This window comes from Coptis chinensis, chromosome 8, assembly GCF_015680905.1.
Source record: "Coptis chinensis isolate HL-2020 chromosome 8, ASM1568090v1, whole genome shotgun sequence".
In the NCBI taxonomy this organism is placed as follows: domain Eukaryota; kingdom Viridiplantae; phylum Streptophyta; class Magnoliopsida; order Ranunculales; family Ranunculaceae; genus Coptis; species Coptis chinensis.
Window position 1 is genome coordinate 11037273 of NC_141463.1, and position 27177 is coordinate 11064449.

At 36.2% G+C, this 27177-nt stretch overlaps 1 protein-coding gene across 1 annotated transcript; it reads right to left on the reverse strand.

Annotated features, from left to right (window-relative positions):
* Window positions 1–15365: 15365 nt before the first annotated feature.
* LOC147479922 (protein NRT1/ PTR FAMILY 7.1-like) lies at window positions 15366–19260 on the reverse strand. The gene is given in 8 exon segments (XM_086576745.1): window positions 15366–15510; window positions 15513–16321; window positions 16672–17234; window positions 17425–17642; window positions 17781–17877; window positions 18250–18305; window positions 18608–18691; window positions 19009–19260. Coding segments are annotated over 6 exon segments (1770 nt in total). The 5' UTR covers window positions 18283–18305; window positions 18608–18691; window positions 19009–19260; the 3' UTR covers window positions 15366–15460.
* Window positions 19261–27177: the final 7917 nt, after the last annotated feature.

Genomic DNA, 27177 nt, shown 5'->3' on the forward strand with positions numbered 1-27177 from the left:
CAATTGATAAACTCAGTAAGTGATTATTAGTAATTGAACCCTGTAACAAATACAAATTGAACAGAGGGATAACAAACATCGGTCAAACACGAATCAAATTGCATGATGAAATAATTGTTCCATATACCAAGTCGCCACTCATAGTCTCAATTTGTTAAAATTTGACTCACATTGAAAAAAAATTAGGCTCACTTGGAGCTTAAGTTCAAATAAACCATAAAAACACCATTAATAATTTTAAAGCATGCCCATTTAATTATATTAAAAAATATGTATAACCAATAATCTGAAACGCATTATATCCTTTGTTCATGTGTAGTTCTTCACACCTAATATATATAGAAAAGTGAATGAAGAAAAATGAGTGTGGGAGAGTGAATCTTACGTGGTACCAATTGTACAAAAACAGAATTCATTGAATTTGTACCTACTGGCCGGTTTGTTGCTAAGAGAATTTGCATGTTGGTTTACTGGCTTGTAGTGAAATACAAGTTCCATTAAGGCTTGATTTAACCTAAGTTTTTCTTTTGTTGGAAACCATACACTCATGGCAAACTTATCCACTGAAGAAAACTGTTTGTAAATAGAAAGAACTCAGCTTAAGTACTAAATTTGCTTAAGAGGTGTCAACTGTGAAGTGTCAACTGTGCACATGTTTTTCCTCTATAGAATAGTATAGTAGATTGATGAACTTTGGAGTAACTTGTAGTGAACGGAAAAATTATATATGCATTACACAGAAGTAAGAAACCATATTTGCCAATCAAGAAAGAGAGATGAATCCAGATTAAAGAGAATACATTTCATAGATACTTCAACAGCATAACATTTTCATGCGGCTTTTACAAATTGCAGTGATTTTACTCCACCCATCAACTTCCTTTCTCCAACTCTTGCCGTAAACAACAAACTATTCTAACGAATTAAGACTCATCGTAGTAGCAATCCTTCATTATCCATTATATTCCCTTAATTCATCTGCTGAAGATAGTTAACAGGCCCGAAGATGAGGAACTTTTTTTCATCTGTACGAAAATTTCCGGAAGAAAATACCCCAAGAACATTTGCTTTTAAAAAAAAGGCAAAAAAGAGACCTGAAAAATGCATAACATGATTTTTAAGTGGTATCATAATATTGGCAGTAAAGAAGTACTTGTTCTCAAAAACTGTGAGAAACAAACAAAATTTTGACAGCATCATAAGCATGAAGTTCAATTACCCGCAAGCAACTCCACAACCGAAAGGGGCATATCTTATCGATTGGAACAGATGAGCTGATTTTAACAAAGACATCCAGAGTGCACTATGTACTCACTAAAACTTGAAAAACAAGTAATAATGGTAAACAGGTTTCCCTTTGAGTGAGAAGCGAGTCTTTTGATCACTATGCATCAAACCTCTCCTTTCCAAGCCTAATGTCTGGCACATATTACTTTTTTTTCAGAGGAGCAAGGTTTGTATGTCATACATTCCCCGTAAATAAGTGAGAACATGGTCGCCCTCTTTAAACGCAGTTACTCCTTCTCCTACGCTCTCAACAATCTTGTGTATATTCTATAATAGTCAGGGTCTGTAACGTACTAATGTGTTTATGAATCAATTGAGGAGTTAAATCATACAGGATCGAAATTGGCATTATAGATGGTGAGATTTAGTTTCCATTTTTTTTTTTTGATTTGGAGAGAGTTTGGGTGTTTGACGACAGCTTGATTGGGTTTCTTTTTCGGGTTGTTAATTACTTACTTACCCCCCAACGTACAATTCAAATGAGGCGTGTTTTTGGTTTTTTTTCTCACTACATGTGAAAAGACCTGATAGATTTCTATAAATTACAAAATAGACCAATTTTAAGGGTATTTTTCATAAGAAAGAAAGTAAATATTCTGAAAATATGGGTTTTTTAAAAAACTTTGCTGACGTGGCTCACTATGAGCATATTAGAAGAATGGATATTACTTTTTTTCGGAGGAGCAAGGTTTGTATGTCATACATTCCCCAGTAAATAAGTGAGAACATGGTCGCCCTCTTTAAACTCAGTTACTCCTTCTCCTACGCTCTCAACAATCCTGTGTATATTCTATAATAGTCAGGGTCTGTAACGTACTAATGTGTTTATGAATCAATTGAGGAGTTAAATCATACAGGATCGAAATTGGCATTATAGATGGTGAGATTTAGTTTCCATTTTTTTTTTACTGATTTGGAGAGAGTTTGGGTGTTTGACGACAGCTTGATTGGGTTTCTTTTTTGGGTTGTTAATTACTTACTTACCCCCCAACGTACAATTCAAATGAGGCATGTTTTTGGTTTTTTTTTCTCACTACATGTGAAAAGACCTGATAGATTTCTATAAATTACAAAATAGACCAATTTTAAGGGTATTTTTTGTAAGAAAGAAAGTAAATATTCTGAAAATATGGGTTTTTTTTAAAAACTTTGCTGACGTGGCTCACTATGAGCATATTAGAAGAATGGATATTACTTTTTTTTCGAGGAGCAAGGTTTGTATGTCATACATTCCCCAAAAAATAAGTGAGAACATGGTAAGCCCTCTTTAAACTCGTTACTCCTTCTCCCACGCTCTCAACAATCCACGTGTATATTCTATAATAGTCGAGTGGTAGCAGAATACTAATGTGTTTATGAATCAATTGAGGAGTTAAATCATACAGGATCGAAATTGGCATTATAGATGGTGAGATTTAGTTTCCATTTTTTTTTTTTACTGATTTGGAGAGAGTTTGGGTGTTTGACGACAGCTTGATTGGGTTTCTTTTTCGGGTTGTTAATTACTTACTTACCCCCCAACGTACAATTCAAATGAGGCGTGTTTTTGGTTTTTTTTTTCTCACTACATGTGAAAAAACCTAATAGATTTCTATAAATTACAAAATAGACCAATTTTAAGGGTATTTTTTGTAAGAAAGAAAGTAAATATTCTGAAAATATGGGTTTTTTTAAAAACTTTGCTGACGTGGCTCACTATGAGCATATTAGAAGAATGGATATTAATGTAGGTAGGATTTTGGTTTTTTTCTTTTTGTAGCCTAGGGCTTGGAGTGATTTTTTGCACCCATTCCTCCAAGTGCTCCAAGGGAATTTTGAGTTATACGATGTCTCATATTTTCCACAAAAAAAAAATGAAGTTACAACCGTCACAAAATCCTCAAAATTTCCAATTTTATTAGTTTGTTCCTCATAAAGGAAATAAAAAGAAGATATAAAAAAAAAAATGTAAAGTGGAATAAACAAACAAATGTGTGTATTTCTTCTTCATCTTCTTCCCGCAAAAACGTGTTAATAACAATAATATCCTACCTACATTAATATCGGTTCTTCCAGGATGCTCATAGTGAGCCACGTCAGCAAAATTTTAAAAAAAATTCCCACTTAAAAAATAATTACTATGTTGTTTACCAAGTTAGCCTCATTATTAGTGTGTTTAACAATTTATAAAAAAAAACTTTTTAGTCTTTGCACATATTTAGGAAATAAAAAACCAAATACACGCCCGTATTTGAATAGTACATCAGGGGTAATTAAGTAATTAAAAACAAAAAAAGAAAATAAACATAAACCGAAGCCTTTTGGCCTCTCTAAAAAACTCTATTTTTCCCAAAACCTACTTTGATAGTGAGCAGTGCTTCTATTAATACTGATATTCAGAAGAAAGTGTCGAAGAAACCAAGAAATCCTGCTGTAGATTTCAAGGTCTCCTCCATTTCAGGTAATGTAACTTTGTTAGTTATTGAAGTTTCTTAATTTGGGGTTTCTGAAGAAACTGAGTTCTATAATTGAATCCAAATAATTTCAGCCAAGTTTTTAGATATTTAGCTAAGTCGGTTTAGTATTTTGTCCAAATTTTGAATTAGGGATTCATTTCATATTATTCCAGCCATTTATTTGATGTTCTTATTTATTTTTCACATACCCTTTTTTATTTTTCTTCTCCCCTTTCTTTTTTGTTAGTAACTGTTTGGGTGAGAACTCACACAAACACACTAATGATCTTGTTGGAGAGGTTGATATGAAGTGAGAGAGATTGTACCACCAATGGCTGCCTACGTATCTAAATCATTCTCTAGAATCAAGTCTAAAAAATGCACGTAGTCTTTTGTTTAAAATGATTGTTGGGTATTTATAGGAAAATAAATATGTGCTTAAAATACCCTTTCCTTATTTGATGAGATATTTCCCTCTTTATATGAAATTTTTCCAAAAACTTCATATGGAAAAAATCCCTTAACATATATTCGGACCTGCTATATATAACTTGGGTGTCATATTAGTGGGCAATGTCATTGCTCCAATAGAGGGCATGCCTGAATGCCACATTAGTAGGCAAGCGGGACTGGCACAGTAGCGGGCAAGCATGCCCGCCTCACTAGTATGCAAGCGATGCCACAGTAGCGGGCAAGCAAGCACACCTCATTAGTAGGCAAGCGGGACTGCCATAGTAGTGGGCAAGCAAGCACGTCTCATTAGTGGACGGCTCTTATAATAGTACCCAATGATGGTCGTTTGTAGGGGTACGAGTACACTGGTACATACACCGCCCCCTCTTCGTCAGATGGAATTCGTTCCTTGCGGCGAAGAATAAACATTTATATTACTGCAAAAGAATGAAACAGTGTGATTGAAATATCTGCGATGCAAGTGCATGACAAAGCTTATAGTAGCAACCACCCGTTTGACATGACATCTGTTAATGCTAGTGTTGGTATTGATGCCAAAGGAGCTAGTTAGGGGCAATTTATCCAGGATGTTAAGCATTAGCCACATCATGTTGCTTTAAACCATGAGGATATGATTACTGATATTCTTGTTTCCGAAAAGGACGTTGAAACTATGGAGAAGCATCCACCGTTTACGAAAATCGAACGGGTCCAAGCCGCCACCAATCGTGCTATTGAAGATGGGACTAAAAATGGTGTGCCTGGTGTCTCCTTGTATGCCACAAATGGTATACCAATCCATAACACGGATCACATCCCCACTGTATTTCTTGATGATGATGTGATAGAGGCGCTGAAGCCGACCGATGATATAGTTTTCTCTACCGAGATGGTCGAAGAGTATATGAATAATCCATTGGTAATGGAGATGAGTTCGAATAATGCGAAAGGTGTGGAGGATATTTCAGACATGTGTATTAGGTGTTGAAAACGCAAACTCCATGGCTTTTTGGTGCATGGAGAGAGGTGTTGAAAACTCAAACTCTATGACTTTTTGGTGCATGGAAAGAGGTGTTGAAAACACAAACTCTACGACTTTTGGTGCATGGAGAGAGGTGTTGAAAACGCAAACCCTATGAATTTTTGGTGCGTGGAGAGAGGTGTTGAAAACGCAAACTCCACGGCTTTTTGGTGCATGGAGAGAGGTGTTGAAAATGCAAATTCCATGACTATTGGTGCATGGAGAGAGGTGTTGAAAATGCAAACCCCATGACTTTTTGGTGCGTGGAGAGAGGTGTTGAAAATGCAAACTCCACGGCTTTTGGTGCATAGAGAGAGGTGTTAAAAATGCAAACTCCACGACTTTTGGTGCATAGAGAGAGGTGTTGAAAGCGCAAACTCCATGACTTTTGAATTTGTATATGTTTTTTATAGTTTAGCTTTCCTACCAACTGTTTGTCTTTAAGAGTAGTAATTGAGTAATTGATATATATTATTTTTGACTAACTAACTGAATGAAAATAAAGAAATATGGAATAATGCATTTTATTGATGAGTGATAATCTGAAAAACAAAAGAAAATTACTTCAAGAACCAGTTCTAAGGAACTGTTGGCCCAAACTACTAATTGTCTGGTTTGATAAAAGCCCATCCTAATCCAGAGCCGGCTTTGTTATGTTAGACATCCATGTAAACTATCTATGAATTGAGTGATGGGGTCGTAAGATTTGTTGGGCCTTCCTCTCCCCCAACTGCTGGCGCTTTACTAGAGATGCCCTCGTCTTGGTTGATTTTAGGGACAAAATCGTCAATTGGAAAATCTGTTATTGAGGATGCAAGGGTTTGACCCTTTTATGAAATGCGAGGTTCAAAGACAAGGTTGTGAGCGCTTAAATAGATGCCCCATTTAGCCAGTCTGCTTGATTCCTGAGCACTGCGGAAAACTTTGCGAAGTGGGTATTCAGTGTATACCTTGACCAATCTTCCTTGGAAGTATGGCTTGAGGCGTCTAGCAGCATGAACCAATGCTAGAGCGATTTTTTAAACTCTCGCATATCTAGTTTCCACCCCCGTTAGGGTCTTACTAATGAAGAATATTGGACAACCGTCTTCTCCATCGATTTAACACGATCGCGACTAAGCGCGATTGTTCAGAGCGCCAAGTAAACTCTAACAGGTTGCCCTGTGGCTGGGCTGGCCAACATTGGTGGTGAGACTAAGTATTTCTTGATGGATTGGAAGGCATTTTTACAGTCATCATTCCACCCTGATGAGTCCTTTAAAGTCTAAAAGAAAGGACGACATCTGTTCGAGTACTTATAGATGAAACGATTGAGAGCTGCTAAGCACCCTGTGAGCTGTTGAATCGCCTTTTTTGTTTTTGGCGCTGGCATGGCTTGAATGGATCGGATCTGCTCTGGGTTAGCTTCGATGCCTCAACGAGTTATCAAATACCTCATAAAATTTTTGGAGATTAGCCCGAAAGTGCATTATGAAGGATTGAGCCGCATGTTGAATTCTTCAATTCTGTCAAAAATTGATTGTAAGTCAGAGATGTGATCTCCCTTATGCTTGGATTTTACAATCATGTCATCAATGTACGCCTCCATTATCTTGCCTAACATATCTCCAAATATGGTGTTGATCATCCTCTGATAAGTGCCACCCGTGTTTTTTAAACCAAAAAGCATGACCTGGTAATAAAAAAATTCCCTAATCAGCTATGAATGCAGTTGTTTCTTGGTCTTTAATAGATAGTGGAATTTGGTGGTATCTTGAAGAAACATCCATAAATGATAATCGCGGGTAAGCTTTGTTAAGGACCGTGAAATCGATGCACACTCTCATTTTACCATCTTTCTTAGGCTTGACTGAGAGTAGACGATTGATCTCCTCTTTGACCTTGAGTTTTCTATCCGGTGTCATATGCCTAGGTTTCTATCGCACTGGCTTGGTTGTAGGATCAATGTCAAGCATGTGGCATGCAATATCTGGGCTAAGTTCAGGCATTTGTTCTACTGACCAAGCAAATATCGTCTTGTTTTTTCTGAGGAGGACAATCATCTCCGCTTGTTCGCTTTCTGACAGTTCCGCCGATATGAAAGATGTTTCAATTCGCCGTTTGAATTCCCAATTTGCACTTTTAAGAGGCGGTCTATAGTTGGCGGCCCTTCATTTCGTGAACTAGCAGTGCAAATATTGTGTAGTACTAATTTTGACTTAGACACCTCCTGCGAATTGCTGAGAACTGTATTTCCTCGCATATCGGATTGATGATACTCCTCCAAGACTTTTTCGTGGCAGCTATGGGAAGCCATTTGGTCGCCCTATATCTTACAAATTTTGCCGAGGGATGGGAATTTGACTGCCTGATGAAAAGTAGAGACTATTGCCCCCATATTGTGGAGCCAATCCCTTCCTAAGATTGCATTATAAGGGGATTTGCAATTCATCGGAAGGAATTCAATGTCCGCCATCTTGTCCATGAGTGGTGGTAAAGAAACTCGCATTGGGGGGTTGTTGATGTTCCATCGAAACCGACTATTGGATTATTTTTACGCAACCACCAAATTCTAAAAAGATGCATGTTCTTGTAGCAACTCGCAAAAATGATCTTGTGAACTCCCCCGTGTCTATCATTATCATTTGAACTCGCTATAATCCAATGAAAGCAAAGATGACGACCACATCATAATGAGGATGATGGACTCCCATTATGTATTTATCACTAAAACATAAGGGATCGAGTTCGGTAGTTTCTGAACGAATTCCTTCTGCAAAATCAATGTTATTTACGTGATAAAATTCACGCAAAAAACCAAACTTGGCTCGTTGCTCATCATACCGCTTTGTTAGGTGAAATGTCATTAATTTTGGCATGACCAGCTAGGATGACATTGTAGCCCGTCATTGCTAAATTTTGCTTCATAGTCTTTTGAAGTAAAAACTCGTCTAACTGTCCTTTTTCAACTAACCTCTGTATCTTTCCCCTGAGGGATCTGCAATCTTCAATTTCATGACCGAAATTATTATGGAAGTGACACCAAAGATTTTTGTCACTCCTAGACTTTGTGTTTTCAGGTAAGGGCATTGGAGGAAAAAGTAAGTTACGTCCTTTAATCTTCTCATATATTGCTGCATATTTGGCATTTAATGGAGTGAGTTTCATTTCTTTGCAAACCGCGTCTGATTTTTGTTGTTGTCCTTCCGTAGTATTTTGCTTCTGTTTGGCTTTACCATCGCTTGAATCTTTACGTCGAAAATAATCTTTGTCTCTTGAGGCTTTTGCTATAACATCTTCTTCGACGTTAATAAACTGTTGTGCTCATGTAAACAAATCGGACTTGGATTGAGGGGGGTCTCGTACAAGGGAATTGTAAATTCCGTTTTTATCGAAATGTATTCCTTCCTTGAATGCATGAACGATCATTATACGTCAGGGACATCAGTAACCTCTGCTTGCACTTGGTGGAAACAAATTACAAACTTTGCCAGAGTTTCGTCCTTTTGCTGCTTGGTATTTAGCAAGATGTTGATATCCTTAGGACATGTCCAATTATGCTTGAACCGGTCTGTGAACTGACTTGCTAATTCTTGGAATGATGTGATAGAACGAGCTGGCTGGCCGGAGAGCCAACGGAGATCTTCTCCTTTTAATGTCGACGGAAAAAGTTTGCATAAGAGGGGGTTATCTCCATGCCAGAGAATGAGTCTGCTTTTAAATTTCATGACATGATCGTTCGGGTCACCTCCTACTTCATTAAACTTAGGAAGATCTGGTTATTTGAAGCCGTCTTGATGTTTTGCATTTTGTATGATCAGAGAAAATCGCCGAACGACATCTTCGTTCACTGCAAGGTCTTTCCATCGAGTTTCAGCCACACCCGCATTGGTCATTGTTTTCTTGATAATGTCTCTGATTTGTTGTTCCATAAATGTTGCTCCTACGGCCTCTTGACTTTCGACTTGAAGAGTGACTTCACTATGTTACATCTTACGGTGTGGTCGCTCCCAGTTGTTGCTTACTTCTAGATTTTGCTGGTTCCTTGGGCTGCGAGACCTATGCCGATAAAAAAGGCTAGGTTGTCGAATTGGGGAGCCGTTTCTTTGGTGTCGCCATATTCTGGGCTGACCGTCGTTAGCTTGTCTGTATCAGTTTGCTGCATTCAAGCCATGTCTAAGGTCATGTTGCAATTTGTCTCTGAGGTCCTGATCTTGGCGTCCAGCATTGCGTCTTATAGTGGATGTTTTCCACCTTTCTGATGTGTTATAATCAACATTCAATGATCTTGTCATGTTATGACCACTGCTACGCCTAGCGTTGTTAGTATTTCGAGATCTGGATTGCCTTCTTGAATGGGATGAGTGTCCGCTTTTACCTTGAGTGATTTTGATGATGCTCAGGGACAGGCTCCAATGGATGGGATGTATCGTAATTAAATTGTAGTCGGTTGAATACACTTCAGTTTTCACTAGATCTAGGGGATCTTGCCGGTGTGGAAGATGCAGCATCGGCGTCATCCCTTTGTCCAATTGCTTATGCAAGTAGTTGATATGCTCCTTCTCTCTTCTGAACCTCCGACGCAGCACTTCTAAAGGCACATCTTCATCTCCTATCTCCATATTTTCCGGGTCTACTTCATTTGCATTTGTAACATCTAGATCTTGAAGGTGAGTTACTGGAGCCTGATATGGCAGACGTCTAGATCTGGGTTGCCGTGGCACTTGGAGTTGCGAAGGCTGATCTTGCAGATATGTTGCAGCGGGTTGATCTATCACTTCCTGATTGATTAGCACTTCCGGATTTTTTTCTTGTTGTTGTTGTTGTGTTCTTGCATTCTTGTTTGCCTGGGACCTTGTAATTTTTGCCATTAATGGTGCTTAGAAGAAGTAACGTGGAAGAGGGCCCGTCAATAAGGACCACGAATGGCGCCAATTATGTTTGGGTGAGAACTTACACAAACACACCAATGATCTTGTTGGAGAGGTTGATATGAAGTGAGAGAGACTGTACCTCCAATGACTGCCTATGTATCCAAATCGTTCTCTAAAATCAAGTCTAAAAATGCACGTAGTCCTTTGTTTGAAATGATTATTGGGTATTTATAGGAAAATGAATATGTGCTTAAAATACCCTTTCCTTATTTGATGAGATATTTCCCTCTTTGTATGAAATATTTCAAAAAGCTTCATATGGAAAAAATCCCTTGACATATCTTCGGACCTGCTATATATAACTTGGGTGCCATATTAGTGGGCAATGTCATTGCTCCAATAGAGGGCATGCCCGAATGCCACATTAGTAGGCAAAAGCGGACCGCACAAGATGGGGCAAAGCAAGCCCGCCTCACTAGTAGGCAAGCGATGCCACAGTAGCGGGCAAGCAAACACGCCTCACTAGTAGGCAAACGGGACTGCCATAGTAGTGGGCAAGCAAACACGTCTTATTAGTAGGCGGCTCTTATAGTAGTACCCAATGATAGTCGTTCGTAGGGGTACGAGTACACTGGTACATATAGTAACTTTACTATGAAATATATTTTTTATATAGAGCTTGATCTAGCAGAGCAATGAATCTTATGCAATGGTTCTTTTGGTTGATATCCCCTGCCACCAAGTTTTTGATTATCTTCTTAAGTTGTACGCCATGTGTCGCCAATGATAGTAATTAATGATGGACTTAGCGTGTGATGTTGTCATCTTTGTATGAGCCGAGGACTTTTCGAAGTCGTAGGTCGAATGTCTAGAGACCAACCATCGACCATGCGTGATGTATTTGCTTGGCAACTGGCGTAGATAGGCGTTAGGCAGGATACTGGATTCAAATATTCAAACACAAAATCCTTTGACCTACTAAATTGAACGAGTTTGTTGAAAGTGAGGAGAATACATGAACTTTTTCTGTGGACGGCAGTGCATGCTAATAAAAGAGCTCAACGAATAGGGGAATCCACACTTTGAAGTTCTAACAACTTTCTTTTTGGTGGTGATGTTCTCACTTACCAATCAAAATTCCTCCTACTTAATTTGCTTGATATATACTGACATTCAGACTTAATTTTATATCTCGATTTAGTCGATTGTAATATCAAATGTTATGAGTTTAGCTCTATAGAAGCATAAAAGGATGACCCACATATTAATTAAAACAATTGGCACTTGACACATTTAATTGTGATGGGGGTGTATTGAATTTCCTAAGGAATCATTTTATGGATTTTTAACATTTCTTGGATCCATTAAATTGATTTTTGTACGTATTATAATTATGATTTAAAAAGAAGGTTTTGGTAATTTGTTCATTCTGCAGTAAACAAGGTTTAATCACTTCTTATTTAGTTATGTGTGCACCGAAACACCAATTATATAATGAACGTCTCTTCTTCAATAATATGTTTTTTTTTTCCTATTTTTGATGAATCGACTATTTTGAGACACCTCATCTTATTGCTATTTGAACTCAAATAAACAGATGTAGTACTTGATTTCTCAAGGTGCATGTGGGGTGGTTGCTTGACATAGGCAAACATAGAAATTGAAATCAATTTTTTCCCCCTAATAGTGGGTGGGATTAGGTTATTTAATTTTTGTAGATAGCACCCATAAACCTAAATACGGCTGATGTTTATGATTGTCCGAGTGCAATGACTCGACTTTTCTTCCAACAAAAGATGTCATTCTTAACTTTGTTATGTTGCTTGCATGCTTTTTTATAATCATTTGGTGGCGTTCTTTTTTCGTTTTTATCATTATTATGATGAGAAGGACAAAAACCTGGGCTACTTCGGTTTCTTTATAATCACTAACATAAGATCACTGGGTACTTTGAATATTTGCTTAAGTAATCGGTGTAGCACTATCACTAACTTTTCCATGTATATTTTCATGGAAGACACAACATATACTTTAAAATTCATTGGACAAGGGGTGGAGATCGAATTGTGGCAGATATCCAGGTATGTCTATAGCTAAACTCAAATTTGAGAAGTGAATATCTTACAAACTTCTAAATTATTTCATAAATGAATAGATGTATTGATTGTTGTATACCCTGCTTTTCAAATTGCTTTGGCTATTTCACTGTTAGCAGTTGCATTTAAGACTTCCAAGTGCTTATTGTTACATGATCATATTCTTTTTACTAAACCAAACTCTCTAACTTGCGTATCTAACATTGCACACATCTTTGGTTGGGTTCAAATAATTCTCTTCATATCAGGATTCCATCTTCAGAGTGTAGCCAAGCGTTGTGGATTAGTGGAATTTTATTTTCATTGTAACCATGAGTATTGTATCTTACTCGTATCAAAATTTATAAATATTTTGTTAGCTTTTATTCAATGAGTTACAGTGTTGATGCCTTCCACGGATGTAAGCTCCAAATACTAAATATGTTTTCTTAAAGTAATTCACAACTCACCAACACGACCACAATTTAACTAGACATACATTCAATACACACATTTTTATCTTTCTCTCCATTCATTTTTTTTTTTTTTTTTTTTTTTTTTTTTAAATTTTTATGCAATCAATTATTTTCCGTTGTATGCAGAAATTTATGTAGATTGCTTCACTGTCTTAAGTTTTGTATTTATTATATGTTCTAGGGATATAGATCATCGATCATCATGAATGGTAAACTAATTAACTGTTAGAACCACATTATGATGTTTACTAAATTATGTGCTTTTGCTATTGATACTATTCCAATGAGTTTAAATAAATGTCATGAAAATGTCTTGGGTTCTCTATAAAATATTTGTAAATGGTATGTGTTAAATATGTTGTTCAAGTCATTCAAATAATGTTTACCATTGGGTAATTGTTAAGCCTAAGGAGTAGCTTTGTCAAACAGTGGACGTACCTGACTGCCCTGCCGAAGCAAGGAAACAATATATATAAAAGATGAATTTCCCCACCACATGATACGGTAAAAACTATTACCGATGGTTGTTGCTATATCTAATTGTGTAGGTATCAGTATTGGGATGAGAGATGCATTAGAAAGTGCAGGGCGTAGATAAAACTTTCACAATCTTACTAATTCCATGGCAGAGATATGGGCCATACGCTTGAGATGGCACATGTTACCAGTAAAGAGAATTGGTTATGGAAACTTATTAAGAGAGTGTAAATTGCTAACGGGTGATTTTGAGGAAGTTGATATTTGTTAAAGGGGTCAACAAGCAAACAAGGCAGCTCATTTGCTAACGTTTGTTCGCTGTGGTTGACAAGCAAGTATGGTTGTTCTAGCTCTCAACTATGTTTCAGTGCAAGTTTTGTAATTTTGATTTTGTAAAATATTAGATGTCTTGCTTCATTTTGTAATTCCATTGCGTCAAATTTTATCTTGGTAGGTTTATAACATGATCCAACAGAATAAAATAGAAAATGTTACCACCTGTTCATTATACAAAAATGGGCTTATGCATTAAGCACATAAAAAGTGACTCTCTTCTAATGAAAAGATGCATTTGGGCCAACTTTTTGTCTGAAATTCTGAATAACTCGAAGTGCCAAACAACTGACGGTAAATTGTTACCGCGTGTTCATTATACAAATGCGCTTTTGCGGTAAGTACATCAACCAAAATACTTTAGCCTGAAAATTAACAGGCTCAGACATAATAAGTTTTAAAATAGCAGACCCGACCACAAGTCGGGCTGCATGGCTAGTCATCTTATTGTTAGCTTGTTCTTTATATTTTGATTCATATTTTTTGTTTTGTTTCCGTTTCCTTTTTATTTCCTTTCTAGTTATGACTGAGGGACAAACTAGTAAAATCTGGAATTTTGAGGATTTTGTGCCAAGTGTAACTACCCTTTTTTTTGGAAAAAATGAAACTGTGGTTGATAATTTGAGTCCGGTTTTGCTGTCCTAAAATATTGTGTCCTAGCTGTCCGGACTTCGATTGGGTACCCTCGGTTTGCATTGAAATACACACGGATATTTGTGTGTAAATCTCGAGACATTATATAAGCAGTTGTGATCTATTTTGGATAGTTGGACAAACAAATTTTGGGACAACATAACTCGGTTCTCGATAATTCCCTTTGGAGCTTGGAGGAACCAATTTGGGAGCTAAAAATCACTCTAGGACTTGTAGTTGTTAAGGTTTGAAAAGGGAAAAACACAACAGTTTCACAAAGACAAAGATTAAGCAATCTAAGGGTTGTTTGTTTTTGAATTCAAGATTGAGCCTCTTAAACTTAAGTTTTAAGCATTCGAGAGGTTCAAAATTTGTTTGTTTTTTTGAAGTAGTTTAAGCATTCAATTGATACTTTTAGCATTCAAAGATTCAAAGACCAAAATTTCTTCTGAATCTTTGAATTTAATACTTGAAACAAGAAAGTCCCTTCTTGCCTTTTCTTAAGAACCCATCTACTTTCCTACCTTGACTTTTATGGCTTCAAAATAAGTTCTTCAAAATTTGATGTTGGCGTCACGGGTTTTTTCATTTTTTTGGGTGAATGATATCCACTTTGTTAAAAATAGAATTACATATATATATTCTGAAAATAAACAAAATATGAAAATAAACTGTTAAAATATATTTGTGAAAGCATATTTTAAATAAATTTATTTATCATTTATTTTTTTCGATAATCCATCTCTTCTCCTCAAATATAATATATATTTTGTTTAACAAGAAATCAAGTTAGTGTTTAAAATAGATAGCATGAGTAAAATTGTCCGAATGATTTATATTCAAACCTTGAGTAAGAGTTATTTTAAAGAAAAAACAAACATGTTTTTAGAATTCAAGAATCAAAGATTTAGCATTAGGAGGATGAGCCATTCAAAGATTCAAAGATTCATAGGCTCGGAAAAACAAACGACCCTAAGTCGAGACTAATACAAAATTAATCTTAAATGTGCAAAAGAAAGAAAGATGGAAGAAATTATAGTTGCAATTCGTATTTCGATCTCATCATTTATTAAAAATTATACTTGATGTTGATGGTTGCAATTTATCTTCATATGTGCAAAGGCATGATGAATTGCAAATTTTCATTAAAATTTGCTTTTTAATTGCCTTTTTCTCTAGACGATTTTAAGTATCGCCTCGTCACTCATAAGCTATTTTCCATAAGATTAAATAAGTGAAAGCTATTGAAAAGTAAACAATCAACTCTATGAAACCTAACCACCATTGCACTTGGACTGCTAAGTAATGAGAATGTACAGATGAAACTTAAATTTTTCTCAGATCTATAAACTTGGGATATAAAACTTATTAAACTAGTACCACCCTTAAATATGAGAGAGAGAGTTCAAAGGCTAAACTATACTCTCCTCAAAATGTCATCAAGTTGATCTTCCATCTCATCTCCTTCTCACTCTCGAGATTGATGCATTTGTACCATTTTGCACAGAACAAATAGGCGACAAAGTCAACGGCTGCTAATGCAGAAATGAGGAAGTAGAACCTGTCCAAATGACCAAAGTTGAGGTTAATAGGAATCCAACCTGGACTATCACCTCTAGCAGTTACAGCCACTACCATGTTCACTAGCATGCTACTTGCATAATTTCCCAAAGAAATAGAAGTCATGCATAGTGAACTACCAAAACTTTTAAGTCCATCTGGAGCTTGTGTGTTGAAAAAATCCAACTGAGCCACATACATGAACACCTCTGATGCTCCAACCAAGATGTATTGTGGTATTTGCCAAAACACGCTTAAAGAACTCGACTCAACTCCAGGGATTGCATGTTTGCGTCTTTCTATTTCAGTGATTCCAGCTGCTACCATCGCTAACATCCCAATAAAAAGTCCAATCCCCATTCTTTGGAGCTCAGTTAAACCTTTTGGGTTACCAGTTAATTTGCCAGTGACTGGTATAAGAAGTTGGCGATAGACTAATGTGAAGATTAGGACACTCATAATGTCAAAAGCTGACATACTTGCTGCCGGGAGACGGAAATTGCCAAACTTACATTTCATGACATCTCCTTGCTCGACGAACAGTGAAGCCATTTGAGTAAAGATCACGGAATAAATTATAGTGCATAACCATATGGGTAGAATTTTCATAATGCATTTCACCTCTTCTACTTGAGTTATGGTGCACAACCTCCATGGGTCAAATGGTGTTTGTCTATGTAACTCTGGTTCTGTCATTGTTGCTGCCTTGTCCAAGAACCTGAAACAGTATGAAAAATCAAACAATTCATGATAATAGTATAACTGCATAACTAAATTCCAAATTAAATTTAACTCCACATAAAAAATGTGAAACGAGATTTTGTTTTCCTATCATTTTTTAATCCGATAACCAAATTATCATACATTCCTGTTCTTGCTCCTCCACTTTAATTTTCATAAATGGTCTGCTGTGTTTAACACATGCAGGAGTATTACACAGCAGACCATTTAGCTTATATCTATCTCTTATTTAGCTTATATCCATTTTGCTTAATTTACAATGCAGGAGCAGAAGTATTACACATGCAGAACGTATTATTTAGCTTATATCTATCTCTTCACTCTTACCTGAAATCTTCACTATGCAAGATCTTCCTGCTCCCTCTGATTGAAGATTCAGAACCTTCCACCTCATAAAGCTTTACTCCACCAGAAGGGACAGTAACATTCCATTTCTTAAAAGTTGCAACAAACACTTGAGCAACACGCGTCAGCGGATTGCCACATGGCTTTAAGTATCTGTATCCATGTGTTCCAAAACAAAAGAGAAGAATACCTATTGCAGCTGCTGCAGCTGATGCCCAGAATCCCATTACCCAGTGTCCTCTATCCTCAAAATACACTAATATAGTGTTTGAGAATAAGGAACCAGCATTCAGTGCAAAGTAAAAATAACAAAAGAATGCTGTTTTTGAGTGCCCTTGTATAGGATCAGCTTCATTGAATTGATCTGCTCCAAATGTTGCGATTGTTGGTTGATAACCACCATATCCCAATGCTATTAGATATATTGAGATGTAAAATATGCTATTACCCACTAAAGACGTTGGAGTGCACTGCAAAAATCCATCCCCACAACCGTTTGGCTTAATCAAGACCAACCAAGACGAGAAGGACAACAGCACCAAACCCTATATCCAACATGGCTATGTTAGTGAACGAATACAACAACACAATCAAGATAAAGCAATTATATTAGCCGTTGTCCTATTCACTTGAAATAGAAATAACCAAAATTGTTTGGTTCAAAATATCAAGATCAACTTGCGTTTTATCACAATCTTTTGAACCATCAACCATGGATCGAGTACAGATAATTACCAGAAGAAATATTAGCTGAAAAATTATACACGTCAAATATCGTCCCCAATACGAATCACTAAGGAATGCTCCCACCAATGAAAATAAATAAACGGTTCCAGTCCACTTGCTGACACTGTTAGCAGCCTCAGCATTATCATAATGAAGCACCTTTGTAAGGAACAAAACCAAATTCACTGCAACACCAAAAAAAGCAAGTGTTGCTAGGCTTTGGTTCACTGTAACAAGAAAATTAAAATTGTTAATACAAGGACTGCAATTACAGAATGCCAATATATATAGACAATCAAATGATACTGAGCTCATCTATATTTTTCTTCCTGCGAAAGTTTTTGGGGTAGAATTGTGATAAATACCTAAGAGTAGGTTTGCTGATTTCCATCCCCCTTTGGTGGTTGTGAGAGACTTCAACTCCCCTTCATTCTCGACGGGACCCTTGTTCACATCTTCAACCTTTGACAAAATAAATTTCTGTAAAGTTAATTTGTATGTAAACAGAAATGCAAAAAACTTATTTAACTCAGGTTTGCATACCAAGAAGGAGTATATCACATTCAACCAAGACATAACTCAAGCACCATGGGCTAATTAATGCCATGCTAGTTGAACGAGCAGAGTGGAAAAGGGCATTCAGTTTATACTCTGAAGTCTGAACCACTTATTCATATTATTAGCTGAATAAAAACTCCGAAAAACTCAATAGCTAGGCTTGCATCAAATGAACATAAATAAACAACCAATTACGTATTCTTTTTGTTGGTTAATTTACGGGTCAACACATGAATGGAGAAACATTTGTAAAGAAAGTTGTACATATTATCTAACCTGTGGGCCAATGCCGATCAACTCCAGAGCCATACTTGCTATTACTGTCTACTAATCTGCAAAATATGCAATATTAATCAGTAAAGACTATTAAGATTCATCGGGTGGATGCTCAGCCTACTTCCACAAGCAGAAAGGTTGCATGTTCGCACACAATAATTCAAACCTAGCCTGTGAGCGCCAAGCCACAATGGAGCAACCTTATCGGTACGCCAAGGCCCGCTTTTCTTTGGGATATGACATTCCATTACTCCGGCCGGACAAATTAATTTAAGTTGAATTTGCTCTACAAACTCAAATTTTGTCTGACTCAAAACTTTGGTGAGTAAAGAAGGGCTTTGCCAGTAACAGTCAATACCTTTTCGTTGATTCTTATGAAGAATTTGAAAACAAAATTTTCTTCAGCTATATAACGACAAGCTAGCTTGCTAAGCTCAATCACCTATAAAACACGTGATAAACTAGAACTCAATGATATGATTAATTAGGAAGGGTTATCTATCGGCCATGCATGCAACCCACTATTATTCCTTTAAAAAGTTTGCATCAAACTCTTGATTCATATTCAAAATAATTTTTGTAAACGATAACATGAATTTTAGAAATCCAATTCAAATAAGTAGGCATATTTCTATCATCAAGTGCTATCAGTATGATCCATGAAAAAAATACTTTAGCATGACGATCAACTTCACATGTACATACGTATGACTACTAATCAATAATGCGTGTGAATAATAAGGGACATAATAAGATCACCTATTTTTTGCGCGACTTTACAATGTGCTGAGAGATCTGATCAGATTCTGGTGAAGGTGAAGAATAGGTACCCGTAACTTGAATCGGCAACAACTTGGTGCAATAGTTTTTGAAAGTCACTCGATTCGAGTGAGGAACAAATAAATCCGTAAAGGTGAAGCCTATTGTCATGTATTAATGTGAGAATCAAGGAAAAACTGGGGTGATCACTGCTTAAACATACTTGGGAAATGAAAATGGAAGAGTGTATGCGAGGAGCTAAGGGAGCTAGTACGTGTATATAAATAGATCTAGTTACTTGGCTCAACTGGTTTCTCGTGTAACAAAAATTAGTTTGGATAATATTTCCAGAGATACTATAGGAATGAAACAAGGAGACATACATTTACATGAGCCACGAACACTCTCACACATTGGCACATGCATGTTTTGAACTAAACTGACAAAAGTGAGTAAAGTTCGGACTCCATGCAAATGGTAATTGAGGTATAGTACATAACTAGCATGAGTAAACAATAAAAAGTGTCATTGCTAGAGGTTGGAGTTCCGTGGCTGGCTTATTTCTCTGATTATAGCCTCAAGCTGCCAAATAATATAAATTTGTTGGGTAGACGTCTGTACGTAATTACGAATATTGGTGGTATACCAAACAGCAAACAGTCTTACAAATGGCAAGTTGACCAGTTCTAAATACAAGAAATGAGGCTCCCCTCTCTCATTCAAGACTCGTTCCACTAAACAACCTTCAAATCGCCCATACCCCACTAAACCCCCCTCTTTTCAAGCAAACCTTCCTGTTTTTGTAAAAGTAACTAAATCCCGCCTAATTTTAATCTCCTCACCAAAATTGTTTCCTTTTTTACCCTTAAATATGTTGGGGAATACGAAAATAGAGATTTAAGATTAAAGAACATAGAAAATTACGAGAAAAAAAATAAAAATGAAGAGCGTCATTGAATAACACCAAAACAATGATGTTTTTGTCTCGCCATTAAAGAAACAAGTTTCCACTTTTGATCTCTCTCTCTCAATCATCTTCAATTTTTATCTGTAATCAATTTCGATAAGTTTGGTTTGAAACTATATTTTATTTTTCTAGACAGGAGCTTTGTTTGAAAGATTTGATTTTGAATCTATTAACTAATTTTTTTCAACCGTTTTAGATCTTTTTCAGTTTCATCTTATTATTGGGTCTCAATCTTCTTCAAATTAATCAAATAGGCTTAATGATGTCATCTCAACTTGTGGGTTTGAACAAATAGTTCCATTTTTCCTCTGCTTCTTCTATATTTTTTCCTTTCTTCGTTCAATTTTTCAGTGGGCAAATGTTTTCTATATACTATAAATTCTATTGTGTAGATATATTTTTACATGTGAGTTTTCCTATGTAATTTTTTTTGGCATACTCATTTTTCTATGCAAATATATTTTTGCATACCAATTTTGCGTACCAGTTTTTCTATATAAATTTATTTTTTCATAATACTTTATATGCAAGTTTAATTTTGATGCACATGTACTCATTTTAATTTCTATGCAAATATATTTCTACATACCAATTTTTCTATGTAAATTTATTTTTGCATACCAGTTTTTATATGTAAATTTATTTGCATAATACTTTATATGCAAATTTAATTTTGATGCACATATACTCATTTTAATTTCTATGCAAATATATTTCTACATACCAATTTTTCTATGTAAATTTATTTTTGCATACCAATTTTTCTATGTAAATTTATTTTTGCATACCAGTTTTTATATGTAAATTTATTTGCATAATACTTTATATGCAAATTTAATTTTGCATACTCATTTTTCTATGCAAATATAGTTTTGCATACTAATTTTTTTCTATGTAAATATATTTTTGCATACCAGTTTTTATATGTAAATATTTTTTTGCATAGTACTAATTCTTCTATGCAAATCTATTTTTACAAGGGGAAAAAGACTTGAATACTAAGAGCATTTGCAATGCAGGGGGTTTCAAGGGGTTTGTGACTATAGTCACCAGCTTTGGCCAAAAACTGCTTTGCAATGCAGAGGTGATTATCTGGTGAATATTTTGCCCAGTTGATTTTAAGGTGAAACTCATCACCGAGATAGTGGCTGACTTGTTAACTTCGGACGGGATGTTGGATTTCGTCTGGATTACAAAACTCACAAGACGGAATCCAACATCCCGTCTCGCTATATTTCTTTTTTTCCAGACGGAATCAAACATCCCGTCCAGGAGACCTAACGGCTAGTTCAATTAACGGTCGAAAGTCGAGCGGTCAAAATAAAAAACTTTGGTATATATACAACATTTCTTTCATTTCAACTCACACTTCCAACAATCATATATCATATTTCTTCTTCCTTAAAATCAGTTCTTCAAAAACAAAATATCAAATGGCATCATATCAACTCAAGCATCTCAAGCAAGTGGTAGCACTCAAGCAAAAAGCAAAAACTCACTTTAGCATGTCCGAAGATCAAACTCTATGTCTTGCTTGGATAAAAATGAGTGAAGACTCCATTGTTGGTGCTTTCCAAAATGCAAAAGGATTTTGGAATCGTGTAACAAACGAAGTTCAATCAAGCACATGGGTCGGATAGGTCTTCCGATTTAATTAGTGGTAGATGGAAATATATTTCAAAATGATAAACAAGTTCGTGGTAATTGTGAATGTGGTGGAGACTCAACATGCAAGTGGTACAACAATACAAAGCGGATAATTACAACGTTGTCAATTTGGAATTTATTGATTATCTTAGTCTTAGTCTAATTATTTCCGTCTTAGTCTAATTATCTTAGTGTATTAATTATTTCCATTTTAGTTTTAGTCTAATTATTATCTTAGTATAATTATTATTTTAGTTTAATTATCTTAGTCTTATTTTAGTGATTATTTTTAGTCTAATTATTTCTATTTTATTTTTTAGTTGTCCGAGATAAGAATGACGTACCAACTACAAGAAAAAACGGCTTTTTCACTTGATCATTGTTACGTTATACTCAAAGATAATCCAAAGTGGAGTAACGTTTTTGAGGCAAGGTCAAGTCACCCCACAAAGGGAAAAAGTTGCAAAAATGATGGTGAAGATTCAACTTCTAATTCACCAAGTGTTGGTGGAGTTGAATTGGAGGGTTCTCAAGAAATAGAGCGTCCTCTTGGATCGAAGAAAGCCAAGTCCAAGAGGAACTAAGAAAAATCAGTTGGTATGTTGGAGGGTTACTTTACACGTTTAGATGATACATTTTCACAGGATGCAAATGAAACACAAAAATGCTTAGAACTTAGGGAAAGAGAACTTGCATATGGTCAAAGAACTGTGATAGCAAGAGAAGAAAAAAATCGGATTCAAATGGAAAAAAATCAAGTTCAATTGGAAAAAATTAAAATCGGCTTCTAAAGATGCAATATGAAGCTAAAATTTTAGCGACCGATACAAGTGTCCTCCATCCCGATACCGCTTTTTTAATCGAGCAACAACAAGCTGAAATATGTGCTGAATGGGAAAGGGCTAGAGGTGGTTCTAGCTATAACTAAGCGCATGTAATATCTAGAATTTTATTTTAATTACAACACTATGTATTTTAATTTCAATGTCTTTTTAATTAATGCACTATGTATTTTTATTTCATTGTATTTTTAATTAATGAACTATGTATTTTTATATCACTATTGATTTTAATTAATGCACTATGTATGTTCTTTCCAATATAATTATTTTCTTAGAAATACAATTAAAAACAGTGAGATAAAAATACAACTCATTAAACACATAAGAACTTATTGGAATTAGACATAGAAAATACATAGGAAATACGTTGGAACTTAATAGTTCACGTTAGGAAATACATAGGAAATACTTTGGAACTTTATAGTTCACGTTAGGAAAAACATAGGGAATACATAGGGAATACATAGAGAATACATAGGGAATACACTTTCATTTCCATTTTAATATTTGTCTCCTTCTCCCTCCTCACGGATCCGACCAATTTGGATCATAAATTGGTACGGATCTACTATTTCTTCAATGCCAATCCAATTAAAAACATGCTCAACTAAGTCCTTTTGAAGATTAGTATGTGTAACTTCATTTCTGATCTTATTTCTTGCTTCAATCATCTGATAGACAAAATGAAAACCATCCTCTTCCTGAAAGAGATCAGGTATTGTTTCTTTCCTCTGACCTTTCCAATTCCAAACTCCACTTTCACATTCATTCTCAACAATCATATTATGCATTATAATGCATGCCTTCATTATGTCTCCAAGAACAACAACACTATGACAACGCGCAGAAGCCTTAACAATATGCTATCGTGCCTGCAAAACTCCAAACGTCCTCTCAACATCCTTTCTTGCAACTTCTTGACGTTGAGTAAAGATCTTTTCATGCTTATTTCTTGGATAACGAATGGCTTGAACAAATGTGCCCCATTTTGGGTAAATACCATAAGCAAGATAATATCCCATATCTTCAAGTTCAATGGCTGCTTGAGTCATTAATGCCCCAGCAGTGGATAATAACTGCAACCTCCTCCTCCTCCTTCGCCTCATCATATCATTATGCTCATCTCTTACTCTTTCCATGTAGTCATCTTCAGTGAAGTACCGTAAGAAAACGACCGGTAAAACCGTAAGGCTAACTATTACTACTAGATCCTCTCCATAACCTTTAGTTAAATGCAATTCTTTCTTCTCTTGACATTTTTTCTATTTTTAGCTTGGTTGTGGGGAAGAATATGGTTGTTTGTTTGTTTGATCTAAAAGAAATAAGAGTAAAATGAAATATGAAAGGTAAGGTCACATGTGATAAGGTCACATGTGATAGTTCAATTTTGGTCCACTCTCCAATTGACAACGCATTTTATCAGATTTTTTTTCACTCTCCAAGTGACAACACATTGTATCCAAATGTATCCTCAATAATTCCAATTTATGGCCCACCATTCAGAAATCCAATGTATGGAATAGTAAAAGGCGCAGTGGGAAGGAACCATGAACGAGACGGGATGTTACATTCCATCTCGGTCTACACTATACATTATTCCTGTCAGAACCTGTTAGGACCAAACCACATGCAAAAATGAGTGATATTCCATTAAAATTTTCTGTTTCAACCAAGACATAGGAAATGAGTTAAATGCGAGGTCTAGCCTAACCTACGAATTGTTGGAACGAGTGAAATGAGTTAAACGAATGTGAAATTTTTGGAAACATACAAACTTATACTTTGGAAACATACGAACTTATAATTTTCTGAATTTTTTTTGCCATAACCTCATTTGTTTTATTGACATATTCATATCCAAAACCTGCTAATATACTTTGGAAATTATAAATAAGATAAACAACAATCATAAACAACACCCAAGTCTAACACAGAAACTCGGTAAAAAAACTAACTTATAATTTCTGAATTTTTTTGGACATAACCTCCTTTGTTTAATGACATATTCATATCTAAAACTCATCAAAAAAACAACCTGCTAAATCAATAGTCGTTACAAACAACAATCCCAAACGCCATAAGACAAGTAATGACGCACAGTTATTACAAACTACAAAAAAATATCTACTGAGACCTCCTCCCCCTATGAGAAGACTCAGTCGAAGAGCTCTCCCCCCTACGACGTTGTCGCCTCTCTGGTTAAGGTTGAGCTTGAGGTGTGGCACTTGCAGCATTCTCTAACTCATGCACATGTCTCTGAAACTGCAAAGTTCGATTCCGCTCTTCTTGTAAGCGCTCAAAACTGCGACGAGAGGACTCCATGAAGGACGCATGCATGGCATAACTGAGAGAGCTGTAGTTAAGGAGCTCCGACCTTACTTCATCCTGTTTAACAAAACAAATGCATGTTAGGGGTTATAGTTAATAAATCATGAATAAATTCAAATCATACTAACCTCGCTAACCGCTCAAATCATGATCGACAAATCTGCTACCAACTGCGGCATCTTGGTGGAATAGGTATGCTCATATCTTGCCCCTCAGAAGTAATCATGCTCTAGTGCCAAAGGTCATCCTCATGAAATATCTGTGGAGTTCTTTGCGGCATGTGAATATCATGAAACACCCTGGGCTGTGGATCGCGGGCAACTCCACTCCTTCTGGGAAATGAATGTCGGGCCTTAATGCTTCAGAAGTAACCCCTTCAAAATTGGTGCCCTGGTATAACGCACCTAGCAAGAGACCTTGACCAACCCTCTTCCAATATAAGTCATAGTCTCCCGTAAAAATGAAAGCTGATGCGTCTGGCCAATCATTTGGGTTTGCTCTATAGTGTGAAAGAGCAGCAGGAAGAATATCAGAGGCTGTCATATCTATCGGTGGTGGGTAAGGTATAACAATTTCTTTATATACTTGCCGCCAACATCTGTCCCCAAGGTACCATGCAGTTACTGACCCTACAAGTATCATTAGTCGCTGAGAAAGAAACCTTGCTCTATGACACATATAGGATAGTCTATGGTACTCAGTGTTCTCGGGAACATCTGGAATATCCGCATAAGGGGTCTGAAATATGAAGGACTCGGCCCAGGGTTGCCACTCAATGCGAGTAGCTCCTAAAAGCTCAATCTGCTGACGAATATTGTGAATATTATGCGATAGATCCCCATACCCCCTCTGCCTACGATGAAGCCCCCATGCTTGAATACGTGGAATCAGGTCATGAGTCTCATTCTCTTCCAACCTCTTCAACACAGGATACATCACACGAAAATGTTCGTACCACCAATACTAAATCAATATAATAAATACAATATCAATATCAACATAAACATGTCAACATTAACAATTAGATAAATAAATGAAATGAAACAATAACTTAATAAATAAGACTTACCGGTATAATCCAAACAAAGCCGCACAAATTGCCTTTAGCGGCTTTCATCTCAACTGCGAGGTCTAGCCAACGGTAAAGGTATGCCAAGATGGATTGACCCCCAGTCATAATCCCACATCCTCTCTCTAACGCCCGAGGCAAATGGCCATCCACCGAATCGTAAATAACTATCGGCATATCCAAATAATACCACGCCAACAAAGTAGAAGAGAAAGGCATTACATACATACCGTGGATCGACTCCTCACCAATATGATAGTCTTTTCGGCTTCTCCTTAAGTCTATTCAAATATCTCTACTATAGAAGCGACACATATACCACGGTCAATAAGAACGTTTATACCACGGTTCTTTAAAACCGTGGGAAATACTTATATATACGCGGCAGAAATTTCTTTGGTCATTGGTTTACTAGTATATGTCACGCGAGTTACATGAAAACCGTGGGATAAGTTGGGCCATATACCATGGTTAGTTTTTTTCAGCATGAGAGTACTCCACATCCCCACTACCTAAACGGTGGTATATAAATTTTCCACTTTCTACCGTGGTTTATGACTTTATGCCAAATAATCAAATCATAAAAAAAAATAAAATACACAAGATCTTAAACTCATTCAAATTGGATTCCCGCTATTCTCTCGGTCTCTCCCCACAACTTCTACAGTTTCTACGACTCTTAGGATTCCCGCAACGATGAGAAAACCCACCCGTCACTACACCATTGATTGCAAGGAATTGGATTTCTTCTCGACCTCAACTCAAGAACACAACAAAGAGAAACCCTTCCCTCTTAACTCCCATGATGTTTTCTCCATATTTCTTGATCTATTCGAATTCCACCTCATTTTCGTTCATCTTTCCCAAATTTCGATGAAATTGAACTAAAGGAAGCATTTTTGTTCATCTCAATTTCTTCATCTCGGACAAAGGTACCATCTTTCCGATTTTTAAGGTATCCATACTACTACTTTCGACGAAGTTCAATTTTGTCTTTCGCTATTTTGGTTTTGTAATTCTTGAATTCGTTTTCTAGGGTTTATAAATTTCTTGTTGATTGAGTTTTAAATTTTATTGTTTTTACTAGCTATACTAGCCGTCATGGGGACTAAGAGATTATAGATATCTGGCGGGGTCTTTGATCTTGTCCATCGTATGCGTCTTTGTAGGGTACCGTGGCACATTGAAGGTATTTCTATCTTGCAATCACTACACCATAATAGAATATTTGCAACACGCACCTTTTTTACTTTGCAACGGTTATTTACTGTTAGTAAGTTGTCAACGTTATATAAGCGTTGGCAATGTTGTAAAGC